The 26,215-nt window shown below is 42.0% G+C and overlaps 1 protein-coding gene and 1 long non-coding RNA gene across 2 annotated transcripts in view; one reads left to right on the top strand and one right to left on the bottom strand.

Annotated features, from left to right (window-relative positions):
• The window catches only part of LOC131447156 (uncharacterized), a 47,265-nt gene extending 23,524 nt beyond the window's left edge, over positions 1–23,741 (bottom strand). The window contains exons 1-4 of the long non-coding RNA XR_009234003.1: positions 23,621–23,741; positions 23,388–23,497; positions 22,243–22,643; positions 21,220–21,273 (exon numbers count right to left, since the gene is read on the bottom strand). This is a non-coding gene — a long non-coding RNA (uncharacterized LOC131447156). The remainder of the gene's footprint in view (positions 1–21,219; positions 21,274–22,242; positions 22,644–23,387; positions 23,498–23,620) is intronic.
• Positions 22,485–25,093, top strand: marcksl1b (MARCKS-like 1b). Its single transcript, XM_058618662.1, has 2 exons — positions 22,485–22,619; positions 23,648–25,093. The coding sequence occupies exons 1-2, from the start codon at positions 22,500–22,502 to the stop codon at positions 24,221–24,223; spliced, it is 696 nt and encodes a 231-aa protein (XP_058474645.1). The 5' UTR covers positions 22,485–22,499; the 3' UTR covers positions 24,224–25,093.
• Positions 25,094–26,215: the final 1,122 nt, after the last annotated feature.

Genomic DNA, 26,215 nt, shown 5'->3' with positions numbered 1-26,215 from the left:
GACTTCTTGTCTGTTCTTGTCCACAGCAAGACAATACACAAGTGTAACTCATTTTACAGTCAATGTTTATTTTACAGTTAAGTGTAAGACAGAGACGACCCCTTGATTTGGCAACCCTAAACTAATTGGAATGCACCTTTTATATGTTATTATTGTGGGGTTTTTTTTATGCAAGCACACAGCTGGCAAAAGTGGAGCGTGTCCCATGTCAAACTAGACGTGACATGGGACACAGCTACGGATTCAGCATATTCACACACAGAATATATTTATAGAGATTACTGAGATTTAAATAAAGCACTTACGGCCATTCAACCATCATTTGTGCCTGTATCAAGTGGAGATGAGACAAAATGCATCATGGTCTCTGTCCAGGTCAAAGATCAGGGAGGATATTTTGGTGCACGTGCAGAACACCAGTCCAACTAAAGGCATACATGCAGAAGTAATCGGACTATGAATCACATTATCCAGGTATGTTAGATTTTAGTCAGATTAACATGTTTTTTTGATTTGCATCGAAAAAACCAACAGAAATGATAAATGTGTTGATTTCTTGGCAGACGCCACTGATTAAAAGGTTTGAAATAAAACACTTTTCCCCCTGTGGACACGGGGCAGCCACAGGAGGACTTTTACGAGAAGTTATCGTCTTGACTTGGCGACCACACGCTCATCATTTAACAGTAAAGTGGCTCCGCGGACTCATTTCCTCAAAGCCCTGCTGTGTGCCTTTAAGACACTCACTCGCCACTGGCAACAGAGAGAGAGAGAGAGAGATTTCATTTCATTTGAAGAGGAGCGAGTGTGTGTCGGCCTACACGTGTGGGTGTTCATGATGCAAGCTTGTGAAAGCATGTGGCTAAATAATAACAAGTGAGGCGCCGCCGTTACAGTCGGATGGATGTGAAGGATCTTGTGACACGGGCGGCACAACTTGTGATTCTGCTCATTGTGTTTAGAAAGCAGATCTACTGTACGACATGCTCATCGGCTCTCTGTGGGAGCGGGGTGTGGGGTCATCAGCGCGACTTCCTGTGGGACACTCGGTGGGTAGAAAAAAAAAACGAGGTCAAAGAGTGACACACACACACACACACGTCTCTCAATCACACCGAAACACAGTCATGTGCCAGTGAACCCACAACTCGTTCCCCCGGTGTCGGTGATAATCTCTCACTCCATTTGCACTCGTCTGGAGATAACGACATCATTAGCACACATTAGCATGTCTCTGTTATCATTCCTTCTGTGGCCCTGTGTGTGTGTGTGTGTGTGTGTGTAGGGAGGGAGATGTGAATGGGGATGAGACATACATCTGGTTTTGCAGTCTATCAGTTTGTCACACCGGAGATGTGTGTGTGTGTGAGGTGGAGGGAGGGAGGGAGCGAGGGAGTGCGAGCTAACACATCCATTTACACATCAGCCAAGATATTGCACAGCAAAAAAAAGAAAGAAAAAAAAGGAGTTAGTTGTTAATTACACTCATTACCTAGCTCAGTGTTAATGTGGCGTTGAAGCTGCATTAATTCTGCAGATAATATCTGACGCTGGAAGATATCAACTTTTTATAAAAAGTATGTGAATACGGCCTTGGTCGTAAATAAACCCTAGACACATTGTGTTTTTGGCATTTAATTTCGACAATATTTTATCCTTTTTCATATATATATTGGTGCAAAATTTATGCCAGGCTGTGCATTGTTTGAGTGTTGTAAATTTTTCTAAAACTAACCCTAACCCTTAGACTATACTCACACTAACACACCTACGGACCAAAATGTGCTCATTGAAACCCGTTCACGTCACTATTTTTGATGCATCATGACAAAAACTTGGCAATTTAAGGGTTAAAAACTTTAAAATTCATTCATGTTTGACGTGTACAATGAGGACTGATACAGCAACTATACAAATGTATAAATATAAATATATATATATAAATAATGCATATAATAAATGTTTCAGCTAATCTTTCGCATAAACCAGGCTGCAATAATCAAACCAAAAATATATTGAAAATAATTCATTTATTTATATAAAATGAAGGTGCATCATGACAAACCGTGGCAATTAAAGGGTTAAAATTTAATTCAGTAATATTTGATGTGTATGGAAAGGACTGATGTTTTTTTATGAACACATTATGTTGCTCTAGGTGTGATAACGTAACCTTTTTGAGGAGTGTATCTAAGGTTTAAGAGACCAAAAATGTTAAATTCTCAGTTTGTCGCCACTTCCATAAATTAAGTAATCCTTGGAAAACACTTATTATTTTGAGCAGCTATTAGATTGTCATCATCTCCAGTTATTTCATTTTAATGGTTTTTTTGTTTGTTTGTTTTTTAAAACCAGCCAGTAATTTAAAGAGACAGGATATGAAACAATATAAACTAAAAGCAATGTAAAGAAAAACGAAATAAAACACTAACGACGGTGAATATGGACGTAAACGTCAATAATGTAATAGATTACATTATGGTCAGTGTTATTGGTTCAGAAATGTTATTACATTATTGACAGTTGTTGCATTTTATAAAATATAGTTTATTAAAGTAGAAACTTGCAAAAGGATTACAGATTTATTATCATATTTATAGCTTGTCACTTTTTCAGTCTGTAGTCAACAACTGGACGTCCCGTTCTGTCTCCAAGCAGTCCAGCCATTTCCAAAAATGGTTAAACCCTTTCTTTTTACAAGGTCATCTGGAAAGATATACTGTGTGTTCTGTCGGCCAACGAGCAGAAGGGCAATGTTCCCCTCTCTGGACCTTCCTGGTGCCAAAACACGAGGAGATGAAGGTTAAACCCTGAATTATCCTGCTGTTATCCTGCATTCCATGTACATTTTTACTGAGGAATCCTGGTCACATTCAGGGTCAGGATCCCAGGTCTGCTCCGAGATGTTCAGGAATGACCATAAATCAGACCCATGTGGGGAACGGGAGGATTGGGAATTGGACGCTTGGTGCGGTCAGTATTCCCGACGGACTACGAGTGACTTGTTTCAACAGCTGCGTCCTACACCACAGACACACTTACAGATGTTCTCACGCACCTGACGACGGGAGAGTCAATAAACAGAGGTAGTAGGTTTGGAATGCTGAGGTAATAATTCAAATACAAATAAACAAATAATAACAAATATCGTTTCAGGCCTCTGATTTACAAATAGATTGACGTATTTAACATGTTTAAAACAGAATCTTTGTCCTTAAAAAAGGTCCAATTTAATGTCTGTTGTGTTATCATTGTGACTGTGTAGAAATAGTGGACATAGTGCTTTGTTGAAGCTACTCAGGAAATAGGAATAAACTGAATATCCACAAGGAAGTGACTTTGATTGTGTCACAAAAAGAAGAAAATTAGTCAAATTCTTACTTGATCTTTAACCACAGGAAACATTTTCCTGAGGAATTAATGGTCTCAGTCTCGCCGGTGTTTTAATCTCGATCTATAGGTAACAATGTTGCCAAAATCCTGACTAAAAAAAAACCCAGGGCCTTTTCTGCAGCTGCCTCAGAACTCTGGAACGAGTTACCCAATTCTGTAAATTATAATCCCATTTAGAGTAAAAGAGACAATTAGGCATGGCTACAGGTGACAATTTCTATTATTTGTGTGCAAAGAAAATACCAGTGATGTCACAAGTACCAGATTACATTCTATTTAGTTTAAAAAAAAACTGTATTTGACGCCTCCAAAGTTGGCTGAATACACAGCAGTATCACTATCCATGAAGTACGACCCCTTTATCTCCTGATTTCACTCCCTCTCCATGACTTTTTAGACATTCCTCTGGCTGGGTGTTTCCTGGTGTCCATCCTTGAGCCACGCGGGGTGTAAGTGTAAGCGAAAGCCATCTCTCCCTGCCTGACCTCGCTCCGCCTGCCTTCCTGGGCATTAATCCCGATCAAGCAGCATGTCTAGACCTCTCATTACCAGCTCATAATCAGGGAACGAGGGAAGGATGGGACACTGGGGGCCGGAGGCTGGAGCGTATGATCGAGGGTGGGAGGGAGGGAAGGAGAGGACGCGGAGAAAGTGACCCTGACAGTGACCTGCACATTCATTCTACTGTTTACTCTCCCAGTAAACACAGAGAGTCAATACACTGGACGAAAGAGGGATGGAGAGGGAGATATGAGGCCGGGCAGAGAGAGGCCAGATATAAACAAAGGATTAGACAAAGAAGGAGAATCTTCAACTATGTGTTTCTTGACAATCTCAAACCGCTGAAAATATGTGGTTAGGGTAAAGAACATTCTTCAAATCCAGTACCTTACTTTAATTTACTTTGAGATTTTATGATATGATGTGCCTGCGTCTGATTTCTTGCCCAAAGTTTGATGAGGCAATCTGTTCCTCTCTTATATCCGTCCGTTTAATATGAAGCTGGTTAGCAAGGCTTTGCATAAATATTCAAAAAAGGTAAAAAGGCTCCCGTGGCTCTGTCGGGAGAGGAAATCTTGCCCACCAGCAGCACAAAAACTGGCTAATTAACAAGATACATGATGTTTGTTGAAGCCATAAAAAAACTAAAAAAAGGTAGATTTCCTTTTTTTTTGCACACCGCCTGTGTCCCAATCCACGGGCTGCATCCTTCAAAGGAAGCAGTCTAGACGGCCAAAGCTTAACTGAAATGGAATGGTCTGGTCTACGGAGGATTTCCACATCGCATTACCGGCTTGTCCCACCCCACCGCTGTTGCCTAGCAACACAGATCTCGATGCCCCCCCTGATTTTAACGTATCCGTTGCTAGCTGTGCAGTGGAGTCGAGCCTGGTCGTTGTATTTAAAAATGTTTTTCCCTCTAATGTTTCTCCTGAGATAGTTTGACCTGCACTCGACATCCTTCATAACCTTACATTTTGTAAGAGATGTGCAACATTTTTTAATTAAAGCCTCGGTGAAGCACATGTGGCTCTGTTCAGTACAGTGTGTAGTATTGTGTCGTCCTTTTATCCATTTTTCTTCATTTCGATTTGATGAAGTTGTTGATGTAATCGAGGAGGGAGAGAGATTTTTTTATTTATTTCTCTAACGAGGACAGCTGCAGTTTAAGAAGCAGAGGCGGTCACTGCATCTGTTAAATCAATCAATTTGGAGAATCTGATTTAGTCCCATGTCTGACAGATAGTTCCCTGGAATATCATTTATCTTGTAGGTGAAGCATTGACGGAACACAAGTGGAATTATGTCCTCAGATTATATTTTCCCAGAGTCAATCGAACAGAGAAGGCTCCACTGATGGAGAATTAAAATACTGTTGATTTACCATCACAAGCTCAATCCCATTACCACACATGGACTCGCTCTCTGCTAACGGCTCCAATCAAGCGGCAAAGTGTGACATGCTGAGATTACTGAACATGAGTAGTTGTGACGAGGAGCTAAACACACAAAGTAATGACATGACAGGCGTTGCCGGGCCGACCGGGAAACTAAACAACCACAGAGTCTTCGGCTGCTGACAGTAGTGAGAACGCAGGACGTCTGGAAGCATGTTTGTGTAAGGCCGCTTTTCCACTACATGGTCCCGCCTCGCCTCGGCTCAACTCTACAGGGTTTGGTTGGTTTTCCATTAGAATATAGTGCCTCCTTAATGTGGGCGGAGCCATCACAGCACATGACGAGGGAAAAGTAAAGCAGTTGTTTTTTGATGTAACTGAATCATTAGAATCAGTTCATTAAAAAGCTTTGGTCACAGAATGGTTCAGTCCTTCCTCCATGACCCGGAGCACAGACTCCGTCTGACACAGTCACTGAACTGAAATGTTGCTAAATACACCAGACTCCTCTGTTAAATATTATATATTTTAGACATTTCCTTTGGAGATTAACGCAGGTTTTCAGGATTTGTAAGTCTTTTTAACTGATCTACAGTTCGGTGTTGTTTGGTTTGATTCTTGTGTCGGACGTCGCTTGGAACCTTGTCAGAGCAGGTACTAAAAAAAAAAAGTACCAGGTACTAACGTTAATGGAAAAGCAAAATAACCATACCGTGCCAAGTCAGGACCATGTAGTGGAAACGTGCCATAACACCGTGGTGGGCCTTACATTTACTCGCAGTCTTATTCTCTTTCCTCTTCTGCTCTATTTCCACCATCTCCCTCCCCTCCTTTTATAACTCTGCAGCTTCCCATTCTCATAATTTAAATGACTCTTCTTTTTTAAGCACACACGCACACACACACACACATACACACTCCTCATATTGTTTGGTTCTCTGCAGCTTCCAAATTGCCTCCGCATCCACTTTTTCAATTCTGTAGGCAATACTTTTGCCGTCTTGAGTGCTGCTCTCCCTGGCCTGATTTACATACAGGAGTACTTAACAGAGGTGTACTAATTAGATGTCTGGTCTGTATTCACTATGGTAATTGCTTTTCCTCTAAAAAAAAGAAAAAGAAAAGATGTCCATACAAGGTTTGAACAACCCCCCCTACACTCCTTCCCCCCCACGGGGTGAGTTTTTGACCTTCAACTGTCAGTCACTACAGCCCACCCACAAACTGCCCCATGAAGAGACTGCAATACCTTTGGGAATAGAAACTGAAAGTGAAAGAACCTGTTTACACCATAGAACAACCACACGTGTCGAGTGGATAAACAATGTAATGTGAAGTACTTTTGCCCTAAAAGCATTACACACATAACCACCAACACACAACAAATCTGTGCGAGGAAACTATTGTTTTTCTTCAGATTGTTGTTATATCCGTGGCTTTCTGGTCATTTTTGAGCGGGTTAACGTGCATAAAAACGTGCATAACGTGCATAAAAACGTGCATAAAAACTCATGGAATTTGGCATGGAGGTCAGGTGTGGCGAGAAATGCTCTATAGCGCCTCGTAAGGCGAAACGTGGATGGAGCAGGCCAAAATCAAGTTGCACCAAATTAAACGAAACTTGGTGGGAACTTGTTAAGACGAACAAAAAAGTAAGTTGGGACCATGACCTGAACTCAACAGGAAGTCGGCTGTTTGGAATTTGGCGCTTTGTGCGCTTCTTAAAAAAAACAAACTAGTCTCAGCGTGTTGATTGTGTGACTGAACTCTGTCCCAATGCAGAAGAAAGCATGTGGCCGTCTTTTAGCAATGGACAACCCGACGAACCAAAATAGGCTTAAAAAGGACATTCTTTTCCATTGTAGTCGAGCAGATTTTAACTTAAAACAATGAGTTTTAGACACGTTAGATGAAAGTGAAGTTCGACCTTTCACCCCTCCCCCGTGTTACTTTAAAAACCACCCATGCAGATGCCGTCCTCCCAGACTTATTAACTATGTTCTGCAAAAAAAAAGTGTTTGTGATTGTGAGAATGAGTGAGATATTGTGTGATACTGTGCTGGAATGACTGTTTACCTTGCAGTTAACAAAGCAAGTCATTAACATTCTCCTCATTGTTTTGCGGGCGCTTCTCAGACACTGAACTGCATTTCAATGGGCTTTTTTCATTGAGACAGTCAGGGAGTCAATTAGCTTATCTGGCGACCGACAATACCTGTCTTTATGTCGTCGCTGTCGTGTGCAGGGGACAATTTACGTGAACTCACAACGGTGCCTTTGCACAGAGACGCGTCGCGGCATGTCAGCCGCTGATAACACCAGGGCTGCCTTAAGAGAGATGTCACATACAAACGGGCTGGTTTCCATGACTTCAGAGGACATTACACTGATTTACATTCATGTACTGGAGATTTACTCTAACCTTAACCATCACTACCACTGACCCTAACCATACAACATGTCTTCACCTTAATAATAAGCATAATGTAACTGTGCAAACAAATGAAGGTCCCCACAACACAAGTAATACCAACACACATATACACTCAGGTTTGTGCAGATATACTTCTTAGGACTCTGCATTGATTCCATTCAATTTCGGACAGTGTAAACAAACAGTTAATGACTAACCTTAACCTAAATACAATCGAAGCCTTAGCCCTTAAGTTCCACAGCAATGAGGACCAAATTTTGGTCTCCAGTGTTTGTTTATGCCAGAAAAGGTCCTTTTTGCAGCTATCCATGGGGAGTAATAAAAAAGTATCTTATCATAATTTCAACCATAACCATTTAATGCCTAACCCTAACCACACCACAACTCATATCTTAATCCTAAACTGAAACAGTTCCTCAGAAATTAGGTTCTCCCTCTTATCAGGACCGAGTTTTTGGTCTCCACGAGGACTGTACTGGTCCTGACAAGGTCAGTGTTTATGCCAGAAAATGTCCTTTTTGCAGCTAATCACTGCCTCATCCCATGTACACATTAGTCCCAGTTGTGGGACTAATAAAGAAGTATTGTATTGCAATTTTAACCATAACCATTTAACGTCTAACCCTGCCCATAACCAGTTCCTCAGAAAAGAGGTTCTCTCTCATGAGGACCCAGTTTTTGGTCTCCATGAGGATGATACTGGTCCTGACCAAGTCAGGGTTTATGCCAGAAAATGTCCTAAAGAGATAACAAACACACTCACACACACACACACACACACACACACAGAGCTCCCTTCCTTGATGTTCGCCATGGCCGTAATTGAGAGCAGAGAGGCCCCCAACAGATAAACAAGACCTATTGATTCAGTGTAATTTGACTCAGTTGGTGCCATAATGACATTATAGGACAAGGCTGTGTGTATGTGTGTGTGTGTGTATGTATGTGTGTGTGTGTGTGTGTGTGTGTGTACACGGGCACTTGCTGTAGTGAATGATGACACATTATTCAGCTCTGCCAGGGGAATTTGGCTGATTAGAAAGTGATACGGAAGAGGTTGAACAAAGAAGAGGTACATGAAAGAGAGAGAGGGAGAGTGTCTTCTTCCACTGGCACCCAGCCACGAACACTGCTATCGATGTAAAACTCCCATGCGATCAATGAACCCTCAGAATAATGTTTTACTCTAATTTAAAAAGGGGGTAAGGCAAGGAAACGAGAGAGAGAGAGAGAGGAAGATGTTGTTCACGGTGCGTTTGTGTGCGCTGATAAAGTCTCGAGCTGAATTCCAATCATTCCCCAATCACTTCAGAGTTTGACTACAGATTTGGAGATGGTAATCAGCCATCTGTTGACTGTCGTCAGCAGATCAAGGCGGATCACTTGTGCTGGATGTGCTGAGGGAAAAAATAATCATTTGTCCAAACTGAAACCGGACTTTCAGAACTGAAATTGTTCTAAACAGAATCTCCCAATGTTGGACTAACACGCGCAGATAATGTGTCAAAAATAGTGTCTGTACCACATTTCCTGGCACAATCGCCGTTGAGCCGTTTGAGTGTGTTGTACTGACAGAAACACACTTCACAGCCCAAGCCCAGCAAGTCTCTAACCCCATAGTGGAGGGTAAAGAGATCCGAGCTCATGCTGTCATTTCGACCTCTTCTGACTTTGCTCTTTTCCACTTGACAGGTGGAGACTGAAGTAATTGGTGCCATGTATGATCCTGTCAGCTCTGACAACGGACCAAAGAGATGGAAATGACAGACCGGGGAAGAGGAACCACACAGGGATTATTAGTTTTCAGAGGTGTTTTGGTGGATTTTTAGAGACAAAATAAACGTGTGCGTGACCTAAAAACTGATTCTCTTTGGTTTTGTTAATACAAAATTGAAATACACAATTAAATAGATTTTAAAATCTAAAGTCCAAACGCTCAATTTGTTTGACAAACTGCAGGAAATGTTCTCCTTTCTTTTTACAGCACAGACTCTCCTCCCCACAAAAAAGCCAACAACACACATGCGTATGATGCACAATGTGTGCATCACTGAAAGACACAGCCCCGTCTCATCTCCGCTCTCAGGCATCGGGACGTATAGAACTGAACAGTTGTGTCGATCACATGAGCAGCAAGTTGCACAGAATTAGGTCATAACCCCTCCTTCCCCATGTCTCCGTGTTTGCTGTTTACCAACTCATTTGCCTCATGGTTTCAATTCTCTTTACTGTCATTTCCAGTATGAACTCACTCAGCACTTGCACCCACATAAGTCTTATACCGTGTAGGCATTTTGGAAATGTTCAAACACTGATAGACGTTCTTATGTCGGTTGATAAATGATTGCACCTCGTGTGACTCAGGCTTGCTCAGTCTTTCATTTAAAAGGCAGCATGTGCGGCAGGCTGAGCAGCCATTTTGCCATGCCTGGATCGCTCTCTCTTTTCACTCAAACCCTGTTGGGCATGTAGCCTCCCTCCCCCCTCCCCCCGCATGCTCAGTGTGCCTGGCTGGAGGGTGCGCCGAGAGGGCAAAGCCACTGTCTCTGTGTTTGAATCGATGCCAAAGGCAGCCATGCTATACAGTAGCTCCTCAGAATGCCAATACAGTATGCCAGTGCCACGACTACCCTTTTATCACTGGTTCCTTCCATTCCTGCCTTCTTCCATCACCTGTACTTGACCCTGGCATCATACACACACACACACACACACACACCCTGTGCCAAACAAATCCACTTGTTCCCGTGAAGAGTTCTCAGCATTCTTTGAAAAAATGATGTAATCTTGTGGTGACAGTCGGTGTCGCCCCGGGGTCAGGCCAGACTGCGGATGGTGTGGTCTAATGTCTCGTGTTTAAATAGTGAACCTTTATTCCCACTAAGCAGCTGATTCCCGAGCAGCACTGTAGGCAAAAGCTTCACATGCTTTACAGGGAACCGGTCCCTGTTTCTTTTCCAAGTTATTTCAACCAAATTGCACCGTGAAGTGTTTTATGGTTCAAAACAGCTACAAAAACAAAGTCATTACAACCCGCAGAGCAGAGGAGCATCTTGGCCTGTCTGGGACACGGCATCCCAATGGAATACGTTTTTTTTTTGGAGGTATAAGGTCTCTAATGGTGATATTATGACGGGCAGTGTCATGACACCCTGACAGAGCCTCATCGCATCTCAGTCACAAAACATCCTCCTAATACTGTGCGCTCTCTACGTGTGAATGTTCTCCTGGGGGGTCATCGCTCATCATGGCCTTTTGTGTTTGTGTATAAAACATTTCTCTGTACGCACGCATCCATTACTGATGTCCTGGAAGGGGTTGAGCTTTTAATTAGATCTTATATTTCCTCAGTGTCTGCCGTGCAACTGCTGAAACTCTATTGTTCCAAGATGATCTAAATGTTTTCAGATGCATTTCATCCCTAATAAGCTCCAGAACCTGCAGGAGCTGGAGTAATCAGGTGCTAACAGTTATATGAACAGAGCAAGTTGTCCGGAGAATAAACAGCAGCTGACCTGAATCCACCGTCTTTGTTGTGAGGCTGCAGTGAACTGCGATCATCTCAGAAGCTTCCAGATTTCAGTTGCTTAGTAATGAGTACAGGAGCACAACACTCGAGCACCGCAGTTAAAAACAACTCCGGCTTCTCTTCCACACATTTGTCAAGTGCTTTTTCGGCTCCTTTACAGAGATACAGAATTCCAGGAGGAAACAAATTCTCCTCTTTCCTCAGAAGCTCAACATAACCTAAACCTTCATTTTCGAAAGGTAACTGGAAGAGTAGTGCTCATAATGGCTTTGCTTCGTGTAACGTTGAACCTTCTCTTTTAGTGCAAAGCCCTGTAAGGAACAGCCAGGGAAAGATCATGGTCACGATTAATAAAGCAGCGACAGCTAATTGCAGGTCTGTGGACGTGAACTCTGGTCTTCTGCTCGGATAATCTGACAGGCTTCACGCCCATGCACCACCCTCACCTCCAAACCTTTTGCTTGCTGCGTCACTGCTCACTGCTTCTTCTTCTCCAACCAACACTGAACACTGGCTTTAGATGTAAATCATGTCGAGTGCAATGATTTAAAATCAACGCCCTTCTTAGGATGCTGTGTTGGATTAAATGTTATCATAAGAGTTGGTTTTTTTATATATTTAATGCCAGGTTAATTTAAACTGCCATTCAAAGTGAGACATAACAAAACAAGGAGACTGAAAAAAGCACATCCACTTGGCCTTGACATGTTACAGACAGCAGGAATCTGCAGCTCAGCACTCCAGTGCAGCCACTTGCCTTTTTGCAGGTGGCCTCGACGTTGTTTCTTCTTTCTCGTGACTTTGGTTTAACAGGTAGGAAAATGACTCCAAAAAGTAAATCAAGGAATAAAACACTGCTGTAAAAAAGTCTGAGAGGAAGATGAGAATGGTGCAGAATGGAGACAGGTGGAGGAACAGGAGACTGCAGTCCTCTGCAGTGGCTCTGCAGTTCCACTGGTCATAAAACCACTTCAACCAGTTTCATTTTTAAATGGGTAATTTACCAGTGGGGGTGTGTTTAACGGGCATTAACCCCTGGGTCAAATGACACGGCAATGCATTTTTTTATCAGCTTAATTTCTTCAGATTCCAACACAATGCCAACAAACCAACCACTGACACTACTAACCACTGATGAAGTTAATCCACTTTTAACGTTTTGCAGGTTCAGCCAAGCTAAAAACAAATGTGTATAACCTGTTATTTATAGTGTGAAAAAGGCTTAACACAGCAAAAACAGCCCCATCAGAAAAAAAAGCTGATTTAAATTTCCTTGTTTTGAGTGAAAATAATCTGCCAACGAGGAAACAAAGTTTGAGTAGCTAGATTTGTATAATTGAGACACATTCAGACTGAAATGTCACTTAAAACTAGAAAGAAATGGCCAAAATGTAAGATTTAAATAAATATTATCTGTATTAATATTAATCCAACAGGAAATTCAAATTCTATTAACCATAGACATACAGGGAGCAAAAATACTATATTATAGAAAATATAAATAAACATACAAGTAAAAAGGACATCTTTCAATTATGAGAAATATTGTTTATACTACACTTGAAAGACAAAGACATAAAGCTGTCATGTCTTACTGAGGCAAATTTAGATAAGTCGCATATAGGTATGCTCAGGGTCCTGTAGTATCCCACTTCACCATCGGGGTGGCAGTGCAAGTCTGGACGCAGGGAACAGGACGCATTCCTACCAAAGAAGAAGAGACCAATGCTACAGCTCGCTCGGACACGTCTGGTTCACAGATGAAAGGCCCGGCTCGTGTGCCGCCAGGTCGAGGCTCGGAGGACTATCCTTGGCGAATACTTCTGTTCAGTCCGAGCAGGCGCTGTCCATGCGCACCCAGAGCAGTCTTTGTGCGCGCTTCCAAAATCGGGGCTGCACGGTGCCCATTGGGTATGCATGCACTGTGAGCTAAAGTGTACCAGGACCTTTAGTTTTCACATGCAAACCATTGACAACATTACAAAGAGATCCACACTCCCTCTCTCATGCATTCTAAACCACGGCACCATCAAAAGTTAGATCACACAAAATAATTTCTCCTCGTCATTAAGTGGCATAACCCAAAAAAAGAGACATATGACAGATTTAGAAACCAAATGGGGAATATTGAAACTTGGTGTATGTTTCCTGTGAAGCGCTGCTTTCCTCATTTCATGACCTTTAGTGAGAAGGAAGAACTGTTAACTTCTGATATTAGCAGAAGTTAACAGTTTCCATGCAGCCATGCAACTTTGTTTAAAATACTTTCTCCACAAAAGCTTTTGGTGTAAGGGAGTAAATAAGTCTATGGATTTACATGGATGTCTATGTGTGTGTGTTTCACTCAGCCAGGCAAAGCCACTGGCAATGCAGCTGCAACATTAGTGGGTCAGTGTGCCATCAACCCATTCATCAGCACTTCTCTCTGCCTCCATCTCCCCTCTGACTCACCACCATCCATCCATCCATCCATCATCCATTCATCATCCATCCATCCGTCCGTCCATCCATCCCTTGCTACGAACCTCTCTCTCCCTCTTCTGCTGCATTGAAGTGACCACATGTAAAGTACTTTCAAGTTCCGAATGAATTAATGATTGAATGAATAAATTGGGGCCAGACAATTAAGTGCATGCACGCAAGTTAAAGCCACAACTCCCACCACAGATGAAACAAAGATGATGGCAAAGCTCAGCGTTGTCCACAAATAGCCTTCATGTTAAACAGCATTAAAGTTTTGTCCAGGTTTGGGATCCGGGGAGATTTAAACCGTTCTTAAAGATCACTTTGAGCAGCTGACTTGGTTGTAGAATTCAACCAAATAAATTAAAATGACTGACGTTACTCATTGATGCCTGTTGATATTGTACATATGAAGTAAATATGTAAAATTTAAATAGTTAAAGTGAGGAATCTGATGAATGCTGTGACGTTATTTGCGGCAGTTGTGTCTGAAGGACATGGGCGGAATTTACGCCTGAAGGAAAAATGAAGTACTGTGGATAAACAGTCGTCTTTCATCATAACAGATCAAAGCATCCAGTCGCGTCTGAAATGGTCAGTGTCTATTCCATCATGTGAATATGATGATATGGTCATTAAAGCAAGAACATACATCCAGTATTTTAGACGTTTATGTTCTAAGAAGAAGAAAAACTCAATCTAAAAAGACAGGAGTCAAATGTACAGTATCTCCTTGTGATGAATGACCAGACTGAACTTCATCTGTAAAGTCGATGGAGTGCTCCTATAATATAAAATCTATAGAGACGGAGTAATACATCCACAAGCATTATTTTATTTCTGTTTTATTCTCTGGTTCCTCGCCGCTGCCATGCATTAATGAGATAAACGCAACAAAAAAACAATTTTCTCTCTTCCTTGCTCTTCCCGTTCTCCACGTTTCCTCTGACATTCCTTCTCTTTCCCACACAGGATGGATGTAGGGACGTGAAGGAGAGAGGAGGAGGAGGAGGAGGAGGAGGAGGCCGAACAGGAAAAAGGGAGGGGGTGGATGTGTTGTTTGGTTCTGCTGAATGTGCTCACATGTATGAAAGAAGTAGGATTTATTTTAGGACTCTTGTGTGGGTGTACAGATTTAAACGCACGCATACACACGTACACACACACAGGGGAAGTGAGAGCTCACAAACCCAGAGAAAGGCCTGACCTACCTTTATATCAATCTTGTTTTTTGAAAGCAGTTGCTAAGGATTCTCTTCTCCTGAATTGTCCAAATGTCTTTGTCACAACACACACACACAAACTAACCCTAAAACCAGGTCTTATACCTGACAAAGCCATTTTAAAAGGGTGACAGAATGTGAGGACCAGCCAAAACGTCCTCACTTCGTATGGTTTATAAGAAAAAAACGAGGCAAAAGAAAAGCCGATGTAAGGAAACAAGCAGAGTGGGTATTTCAGCCACATGTGCAATAACAATAAAAAAAAGTGTCTCTGTTGTGTCATATTGTGTCAGCATTGTCAGAGCGCGATTATCCTGTAGAGACTGTTGTCATGGTAATAAGGTCACTGGCATGTTCATATGTCAAAAGGGATTTATACTGGGCTGACACCGTTTCCAGTACTGTGTGTGTGTGTGTGTGTGTGTGTGTGTGTGTGTACAGTAGCCAAAGACTGAATTGTGGGCTAAAGAAAAGTAAGCCTGAAATGTCACATTCAGGACGACCTCTTACCCCTAAAATGAATGTTTTGTTTTTTTCCAGAATCAGAAAATACTGGAAATGGAAACATTGCTTTCCTTTTTACAGCATTAAAAAAAACTGCCATACTGTCTTTACTAGTATTTTCAGGTCAAGAATCATACAAAAAGTGAAAGTGAAAGATCATCAGTTTGCCAAACACTGTGATGCATCAGTCTAACTGGATCAGTGTTTATTGTAAGTGGAAAGTCCCGGGCACTTCTCTGAGACATCACACTGACCTTTTGGTTTCTCTACAGTGCTGTAACCTCCCAGTCCACCGAGCTACAAAAACACAGACCTCCACTGTAAAACTCAACTCTTACTCTAAACATCACTGACACCAACTTAGTGGTCATTTGACACGATTGGCGCACTCCATCACTCCACCTTCCCATTTCCTGACCCCCTTTTGTTGTCCCCCCCCCCCCCCCGAACTCTGACCTCCCTCGACCCCAGGCTAGTGAAGCAGCTCAAAGCTTGAGTCATGATTATTTTTTCCCTCCGCTCTCTATTTGTCCAGTGTGGACATCTGTCAGCTCAAATGCCAAACCATATGCTCTCTATTGTCCCTCTGTGAGGTCTCGGAGTCAATGCTCGTACGTCTGAACAAGCATTTAAGAGAGAGATTCACTGCAGCCAGGCTGGTTTTGATTAAAGTGGATGATAAATAAAACGGGGAGAATATGGTTATGATAGCACAATAAAAAGATGGAAGTAACTTTTCTCTTCTGTAATCAGATCAGTTTCTGGTTAATACCCATAATCCTTTATCCTTAAGTCTTTCTCTCTTTCTCTCTTCCTCTTCCCCCAGTGCTACCTCCTCTCTTCCCCTCCAGCTCGACTTGTGATGCTCATCCATAAGGTGACGAGGCGTAGAACAATAGAGGCCTTTAGCAGAAAGAGTTCATCCACAGCCCAACATCCAGGCATACGTACACAAAGCTTCATTGACTACAGCCAGACCAAATGAAAGCAGAGAGCTGAGCTTTAAGAGCCGAGGAGAAAAGAAATGATTACTGCTACGTGATAAAAGACACAGGTCGGGTGACGAGGAGGGTTGTGGTTAAAATCTAACCCTACGAAATAGGACACTCAAGTCTTTGCTGGTGATTTAACACGTCGTATCACCACAACTCTCGTGGAATAAGGGACTTATTATTGTCTGCAGCAAAGTGGAGATATGTTGTGGTTAGCGTAGCTACACAATTTGCTAAACAAATTTTACAATAACATTAGCTTCCTTGAGCTGGTTTATCTGGGAAATATCTCATTGCCTTCCATTTGGAAGTGTGTCCCTGAGAAATGTCATGTTTGCGGCGCCAGGGTTCTTGTGCTGTCAGGTGATTGGAGATGATTGGACTCAGGTGTGGAGACTAATCAGAGCAGGTGAGGAGCAGACACACACACACACACACACACACACACACAGGGGGGGGGAAATGGAGAATAAAACATAAAAGCCTGGAGTCAAACTTCACCACCACCTCAACAAACATCAGGACACACTCTGCTGACGTGAGTGAGCCAAAGTCACATTCCTCCTCATAGAGAGCAAAGCATTCTAGGGTAAAGATGTATGACAACCCTCAGGCCATGACCTCCAGTCATGTGATCAAATGGTGGTAGCAGTCCGGGTCAAAGGGCAGGGAGGACATAGATACCCCCCCTCCCTGAGGCATAGCAGTTTAGCTTGGTGTGAAATCAAACAATGGAGAAAATTAACCTGCAATTAGGAAACAAATTCCTTTATAATTCTGAGGTCTATACATCAGAAAGACCTCAGCCCTTTGAACAGAGTTTTGTTCTGTTAAACTAATAAAAGTTGGGTAAACACCTGGGTTCTATCATGAATGAATGAACTCAATTATATGCACATTGTCCTTTCTATTTGAGAATATGACATGTTGCTTTCAGTTGCACTGATTGGAAAGCACCTTTTCTCACAGTGACACACCCTGACTCAGCAGAACAACAAATCAGCCGAGAGAGTTCGGGGACTCCCTGTGAAGGAGGAGAAAATGCTCAGATCACCTGAGTCTAACATTATTACAACGTGTTTGTGAGCTAACTGAACTGTCAATCATTACTTGTTCAGAGTTAACAAAGAAAGAAATAATCCCATGACGTACAAACCGCTTTTCCAGAAAATGTGGGACACTTTCTAAAAATGCAAGATGATATCTATTAAGCCTGTTTTGATACAGCTCTTGATTGTGTTGCGTCATCTTCTTCACAATGTTACTTATTCTGTAAACATCGCCATCCTGAAGGCTTTTCCACAAAGTCAAGAATCCCACAACCAAGCCAATAATCCCGAGGGAAGCAGTAATGTGTTTTGGCATTAGAAGTGTCTCTGAGAAAAGAATAAATAATAATAATAAACTCAACAAAAGCGATAATGAATACAAGTGGGTTATGTTGTGGATGTGAGAGCATCACACACAACATAATAAAGAAGTGGGGAAAAGTACCAATGAAAAAAAATTAGGTCAAGGCCACAGAAATGTAGTTTTTCAGCTGATCGCTGAAGCCAGACAAAATGTTGAAGGTTCCAGAGACAAAGAGCCACGACTGCAAACACTCAATCACACTTTGTATACAAAACATAACACTTGGTTTTCATGTAATATGTTTGTCCGACTAAAATCAAGTTAGTCTTAGTCAGACTAACATGCCTGGATAATGCGATTCATAGTCCAATTACTCCTGCATGTGTACGCTTAGTCGGGCTGAAGTCAAACTTTCCCCCCCCATGTCTGACGTCTTTCTTCTGACATCACAGCGCTGTTACGGCAGGTAGAAAACATACAGAACCACCGCACGATCCATCTCACCGTCAACAGGAAACTGATTCACTACGCACTAGCTTATAGAGAGAGATACAGCACCACCTACACAGGCGTAGTCAGACGTACACGGCCAATAAATGGATTTTCTCCTCCTCCGCATGTATACTCAGACTCGGCGAGTTGTCCGATTGCCCGTCTTAGTCGGACTAAGGCCTGACCTCGATCAAACTGTGCATGTAAACCGTCATTCTACTCGTACCTCAGTACCTGACCTCCCCTGGCTACCACTCTATCATGCTATCATGTCATTCCTTTTGCAGTCACATCCAAACAACACTGTGGCCACCGTCCCTTCCTTTCCATCTAAGGCCTCAGTTGTATCAAATAGATCAGAAACAACTCCTCCTGTTTCTCCTCCTTTCTGCATTCCAACCTTCGGCACGTCTATATGAACTCCGTCACAGATGATGTCCTCTGTGTGTGTGTGTGTGTGTGTGTGCACGTATATGAAGTATTGCATCTGTGCGCCTTTCTGACGCTCACCGGTCCCATGACAATGCTTCCCTTATATGCACATAACACACAGACGCACATGTGCAAACACACACATAACACAGAGCAAAGTGTCAAGTGGGGTGATGAGACGACGACGAGCCGGTGCCTTGTCACCGCCTTCACCACCGCTGTCATTGCCTCCGCACTGGGACACAAGGTTTTAATGAAAGAAAACGGCACTTGATGCTTGACGCCATGTACAAAAAAACAGTAAACCATGATGGCGTCTCTTTCACTGCCTCTCCCCACTGAGTTACCTCGGGCAGACTGAAGAAACCCATTGACAGGAGAAGATGGCTTAAGGAGTCAAGAGGGCCTGCGTGCCAGGCATTCCACAGCACACAGTGGACACATTATTATGACATTTACAAGGCCGGCTAGATACTGTAGATACAGTGTGATACATGTGTGAGAAAGGTTGTCCACCCACTGGGACGGCTGCACAGCACTGAAGAAAACACATTCAAGATTCAGCCACAGGAGAGTCTATGCACACTGCAAGGATGGTTTTTTTCACAACTCCTCATAATAATCCTGTTTAGATTAAGACTAATAGCCCTACTTCTTCAGAAGTGGGATTTACTGACTTTTATGTGTTTGTTTTATGTCCCGTCACTTTAGGATTTTCATCAGAACATAATCACCACCCTATCACAACATCGTATGTTACATTTGGATGTGTCAGTCATTCTCTGTGCTTCGAGGATATTTTCAGTGGGCTGTCCTTTTGTCCATGTGTTACAGATATCTTAGAAATCAGTGTTCCTCCACTGGCATCAGTAGGCTTGTTTCATGGCAGTTAGTGCCTTTACGTGCACGTTAAAAGTCCGATTTTAGTCTAAAATCAAGCTAACATACGTGGATAATGCCATTCACCGGGACCACACACTTGGTGTTTAATCAAATGATTTCAGGGGAGGAGATTCCAGGGATTTTGGGATCACACACTTCAGAATATAAACAGACATAGAGGCAGAAGAAGCACAAAAAACTGTGGATGAAGTTGGAAAGAATGGAAAAAGATGGACTAAAAAGTACGCAACATCCGTTTCCCGGTCAACTCGCTCTCATTCTGCTCACGCCCCCCAATCGCTGTTCAGTCATAAAAATATAAAAAACGTCTGTTAATCCCTCCCACTACAGGATAATTTGGCCAGATAATCTGTTCAAATGAGCCTAAAATCCAGAAGACACTCACAATTATTGGAAGTTATTTAACTTTCAGTAAAGGGCTTCAGCAAATGTCAGGGGATTTATAATGAGAAGTTGACAGTTATAAAGATTCTTTACTGCATTAGAAACACTTTTTAAAAGTTATATGACGTGGCTCGGGATCAAACTTTTTAACAAGATTAACTCACAAACGTGTGCGTTACATGTGAACTTGAGAGCTGGGAGCTGCTGCGTCCAGACGGGCTTACGCGACACGCATTCCAAAGTTTCCGAGTCTCGCAGAATCAATTATGCTGATTGGCTGCAGTGAAGATCAATTTGTGACATTGAACACTGAAGTCTTCTCCTAGCGTAACTGAAATTTATAGCGTTAACAGCTGATGTGTGGAATGTGTGCGTGTGTGTGGGAGGAAAAGGATCAGGTGGAATGTGCGTGATCATCACACTAACATATTTTGCTCCTGGTATGTTGTTGACGAGCGGAAGTGAACAACAAACTCAGTCATGGAGCCATGAGGAGACAGCATGATGTGCGATAAGCCCCATTAGTGATCGGTTTACCAACAAACAAAAGTGTCCCCATATCCACAGTGAGAGCACAACATTGAACAATATAAACCCTTATTCTTCATTGTTTGGCGTAAGCGGCTTAATTTGACTACTCTGCTGCTAAGACAGGAGGGAAATCAGTGTTTTCACCTGTGAATTTTGTCCTGTGTCATATAAACTGCTCTAATCAACATTATAATTCACTTATTTCTAATATTTTCCAATACTAATAATATGAGACGCCGATCGCTAATGTTTCTCGAGGCTTATATCGTCACAAACTCACACGTGATTTATTTGACAAGCCATGTCTGGCAACATCTGTTACAACTACAACTGAAACTTGGACTAAATGCTGAATCGCAGAATGTTGCCCTATACTTTAAAAGTGAAACTGTTGCCGTGGAGTGAATCACGTCATGTCACAACCTTTTGTTGGAGGAAAACAGAACTGAAAGGATTATTTTCTTGGTTCTGAGAATAAAAGAGTAGTTCCATCTTCTCATTTGGAATAGTTTTGCTGATGTTTTTTGGTTGGTGAGCTAAAACAAGCAAGTGAAACCTAAATCAATTGCCTCTGATGTCACCAAACATTCTAGGAAACAAATCAGCTGACCGAGGAAAATGAATCCTAGATCAAGTGATAATGAAAGTGAGAGTGAACAGTCAGAGAGAGAGTAAACTGCCAACAGACCTGCTCAGTTTCCATATCCAGATTTTTCTTCTTCTTTGGGCCATAAAACAGCTCCTTGAAAAAAAGGAATCAAAATCAATTATTTACTTTTTGAGTCATGCTGCTCACACACACACACACACACACACACACACACACAGAAAAAATGTGGGCAAAAACATAAAAAAAAAAGTTGGCAGCGGTAACAAACTGTGTCATGTTAGAGAGCGGACCTGATACGTTTACTACAGTGGATACAAATGAGCTTTTTAAATGTGGAGCAGAAGCTTCTACAGGTTAATGTGTCAAACATTTAGTGTGACTTGCTCTTACACTCAAACAAAAACCTTGAAACCTAATTCATGTCACTGCCCTACAACTACTTCACGTTGAGAAACATCTGCTGTGAAGGAAGTCTATAATGCCCGGTTATGAGTTAAACACAAAAAACATAACTATGAACTACTGCACATGGAACAAAGTCAATATTTAGTGAGTATAGATTTAGGGCTGGGCAATCGTTCAATAACAACATAACTCCTGATAAAGAGTTCTACGATATTAGTATCAGTATAGGTTCAATAAATATTGATGTACTCATGGATTGGTTACTTTTATCTGACATTTTAGATAGACACAACCATCACTGTCCCGTATTAAACTGCTGTTCTTCATCCTTATTTTGATTTAAAATGTGTATTTTTCATATTTATGTTTTTTTATTCATCTGTTCGACTGTTGTCCTGGCACACTGCATTTTTAAACTGAAGTTTCCTTAAATTATAAACCCCTCATGTCTGTCTGCAAACTAAATATCGATATTTAGTGATTTGAAAACTTTGTGATGACGATTACAGTTGATACAGTAACACTTGTACATTTTTGGTTGAGCTGAATTGATTTCATTGGTGTCTACCAGAGGGGGCGGGGACAATTAGGAGGTCGGAGTTGATTGGCCAGCGCTGGCTGGACGTGCCCTTACACGCGACGTTGATTGGTCAGACTCGCGCAAAGTCCCGCCCACGGGTGGCGCCTAAGACTCACAGTGTGTTGAAGCGTTGCGTTCAACCAGTGTCGGGGTTTAGAGGCTCTCCGTCTGCCAGTGTGAGCGCAGGAGCCAACGAGGGGACTTTACAGACAGCTCTTTAACGCCGCTTCACCGCTGGATACGTAACTTGATCTGGATTGACAAAAAAAAACAAGTGGAAAAAAAGAATAATAATAATAATAATCGCACTCTTTTTTTTAAGTTTTTTCCTTTTTTGCTTTCAATTGGAAGACACGAAACTCACCCGAAGACAATGGGATCCCAGGCATCCAAAGGAGGAGAGGTGGCCACGGAGGGGAACGCTGCTGCTGCAGCTGCTGCTGCTGGAGGAGGAGAAGCTGGTGATGCTGCAGCTGTCAAAACCAACGGACAGGTAATTATTATTACCTTTCAATGCCTATAGTAAAAAAAAAAAAAAAAGGTGCATTCATTAAAAAAAGGGGGGAAGAAACACTAGTATTTTTCAAATGTAGTCGATGCTGAATTGATGCAACTTGGAATTGTGAGGACATGGACATGGACATGTCAGGTGGGGCTTTCAGGAGCATCACTGTCTGCAGCTGATGACCAAAAAAACATCTCAATGATCACGTTTTTGTTATTAAATAGCCACAACATTGATTTTTATTATCTTTTCATTCAAATTCAAATAAATAAATAAATAAATCCGCACAACGCGTGTGATAGTGCCAGGCAGAAAGGGGAGATGAGAGGGGGGAGGGGAGAAGAGGAGAGGAGAGGAGGGGGCAGCATGAGCGCACGTAGACAGTCTACTACTCCTCCCTTCTTTAAAACCCAAGCCTGGCTGTCACAGTCTGGATTCATCTAATACATTTACAACAGGGAATTCCCTACATTTGGATTGTACCGGGGTTTTTTTTATTGTTATAATTATTGGAGGTTTCTTGTCTCTTTTTTACTCTTGGGATCATTATTGGATCATTATGAATGTAAATGACCGCCTCCACACACACACACACACACACCTCCTTATTGACACTATTTTCATTTCATTCCATTAGTGTGTTTTTTCTGGAGAAGAAAAATTAAATTTCCTAAAAATTTTTAAATAACAGCAACATTAAGTGGCTTTTTTTCTCCAGCCGTCTCTTTGTTGAGCCGCTGTCTGTCTGGTACCCACAGCGATCTGTGAGGCACTACCGCCGCCTATCGCCTGATTAGAGTACTGCAAGGCGTCGCCTCGGAGTGAGGAGACACGGTGGTTAATTTGATGAGCTTGACGACGATGCTCTAAAAAGAAAAAAAAGAGAAATCACACGAGAAAAACTGTATTTTTGATGCATGTGAATTATTATTTTTTAATTCTTTGTCAGAGGGTTGAGTATTAGAGACATATGGATTATTTTGTGACACCTTTCTTCTTCTTCCATGTGTCCCCAGGAGAATGGACATGTGAAAACCAATGGCGACGTCTCCTCAAAGCCTGACGGGGACGCTGCTGCCACCAACGGCTCAGCTGAGGCGACCAAGGAGCCTGAAGCGGGCGCGGGAGGCGACGCCATCGAGCCAGCACCCGCTGCAGATGGAGAGGCTGCCAAACCCGAAGGCGAGGCTGTTGCCAAGGAGACCCCTAAGAAGAAGAAGAAGAAGTTCTCCCTGAAGAAGTCATTCAACTTTAAGCTGAACCTGAAGAAGAGCAAGAAAACCGAGGCTGTCAAAGAGGAAGTGGTGGCGGATGCGGATGCTGCCGCCGCCGCTGCGGCGCCGTCTGAGGAAAAGCCCGCTGAGAATGGAGCCACCACTCCAGCAGAGGAGAAGAAGGAGGAGGTGAAGGAGGAGGCTGCTGCTGCTGCTGTGGCTGCTGCTCCGGCTGAGACCCCCAAGGCAGAGGAGGCCCCAGCGAAAGAGGAGGCCCCCAAGGAGGAGGCCAAGGAGGCAGCTGCTCCAGCCCCTGAGGCCACAAAACCAACAGAGGAGAGCAGCTCGACCCCTGCTCCTTCTGAAAAGAAAGAGTGATTTTACCATGAGCTCACAATGAACTGGGTGAACTGTTTTGCAAGAAAGAGAGAGAGAAAATTTAAAGTATATATATATATTTATATATATGTGTGTATATGTATACATATGTATATGGATATATGTATATGTAAATATATACACATGTATGTGAGAGACTCCTTCGACGTGCCACTTTTCGTCATGATAACAAGAGGACAGACTAGATTCACTAGATCACTTCCCTGGTTACTGCTTGACATCTGGACCTTGACTGAGTTTTTAGGCTGCGGGTTGGTCACTATGTGGAAAACTGATTTTTAGTGGCTAGAGCACAAGCTATTTGACACCATGAAGTATAGATGGAAGAAGAAGAAGAAGAAGAAGAATGGAGCCGAAGCATCTTTTCCCTGAAAAATTAGAGCTGGAGGTGCCTCCGTGCTGAAGGAATGAAGCTAGATGAGATCCTAGAACACCACCACCACCTGAAGTGACTGTTAATATAGACAAAAAAATGAAATCAGAAAATTAAGAGACTCGCCAACTTTTTACATTCCTATATTTTAACCCAAATTTGAAGTATTTTGTGGTGTATTATAGAGAAACATCTTAAAGATTCAGAGAAGCTATGTCTTTGTTTGTTTAAAGAAAAAAAAAATAGACAATTTTGATTTTTACCTTACTATGAAAAAAAAGAACACTTAAGCTTGCTATGTTCACTGTTGCGGTTTGATATGAAGCAGAGTTGTTTATCTGTCGTATGTGAGCCTGATTCTGCTTTGTCTTTGTAAATACATTGGACTGATTTCTGTTCTTTATTTTGCTAATGTTGACAGATGTTACTGGTTTTATTGTAAAGTTGATAATGGTAAATAAATGTTGGTTACCTGCCGTATGTGTCTTTCACAGTCATTTACACCACGCATTAATTCAATGAAATGGTGGAGGCTTTTTATTCATATTAGGAGTTTTGAGCCACGTAGAATTAGTCTCACAGATTGGAACTCCAATAAATGCAGTATTTGGAACAACTGAAAAGACAAAAAGTGACATTTTACATCATCGTTGTCTGCTCATGTAACAATGACAGCTCAAGCAAATATACTATTACCTCCCTTAAACCTCAAAATCTGGTTGAAAGCTATAATATATTGCGTTTTGATAAAAGATTTAACAAATTCTATCTTTTAGAAGCAACAGTTGAAATCATAAGCCATGTAATACTCCCCCTAGTGTGTGTGTAAAGGTATTTCATGCAATGTATCTAACATTTCTGGGGTCAGATTTCTCCTATAGTCCATTTTTACTATTCACCAGGACTACTGTAGAAGTAATTACAACCTTTAAAAATAGGGCCAAACTTTAACATCAATTCAGTTTTATTCTACTCTTTCATATAATTATCAGCCCAAAAATAAAAGCCCTGAATTCTTACCTACAACATGTCAAATTGAAATTATTACACATAATATTCCCCTTACATGTCTCACATTTCATAATCTGTGATTGTCTATGAAATAAGGAACACCCACACAGGAGATAACTGGACACACAATGCCAATTACCACTGGCCCTCGATTACCTCTATTCGTCTTGTGACCCTGAGATAATCACCATTACACTCCCTTTCTTATTCTCCTTCATGTACACAGTATTCATCTCATTTGGAAGCAATCTGCCTGCGAGCACTGAGTCCTGCACAGAGGGAGCTGACCTAGTTCACATGGTGATATGATGAGCTGAGATCTGAGCTGCGTTTGGACTCAACCTCCAAACATTTCTGAATTATTTAAACAAAGCTAGAGCTCACAGTCGCAGATGCATTTGTCAACCACTGTATAACAGTATTCCCATTGAAAGTAAATGAAATTAAATTGCAGGAAAAAACAATCTTTGTGTAAATCTCTCTTAAAACCTTATAGAAAGTAGACCCACTCCATGATAAGTGTTTTCTGCAACACTGTGGTGGTTGCTCTGCATACAGACAAGATTCAATGACTGATCTCAAGAGAT

Source organism: Solea solea, chromosome 20 (assembly GCF_958295425.1).
Source record: "Solea solea chromosome 20, fSolSol10.1, whole genome shotgun sequence".
Lineage (NCBI taxonomy): Eukaryota > Metazoa > Chordata > Actinopteri > Pleuronectiformes > Soleidae > Solea > Solea solea.
This window is presented reverse-complemented; position numbering and strand designations above follow the sequence as displayed.

Bases quoted from the DNA above. Each gene is read 5' to 3' on its own strand.
- marcksl1b (XM_058618662.1), top strand. From the start codon at position 22,500: ATGGGATCCCAGGCATCCAAAGGAGGAGAGGTGGCCACGGAGGGGAAC. The intron at 22,620-23,647 runs GTAATTATTATT...ATGTGTCCCCAG, and splicing joins CTGTCAAAACCAACGGACAG to GAGAATGGACATGTGAAAAC.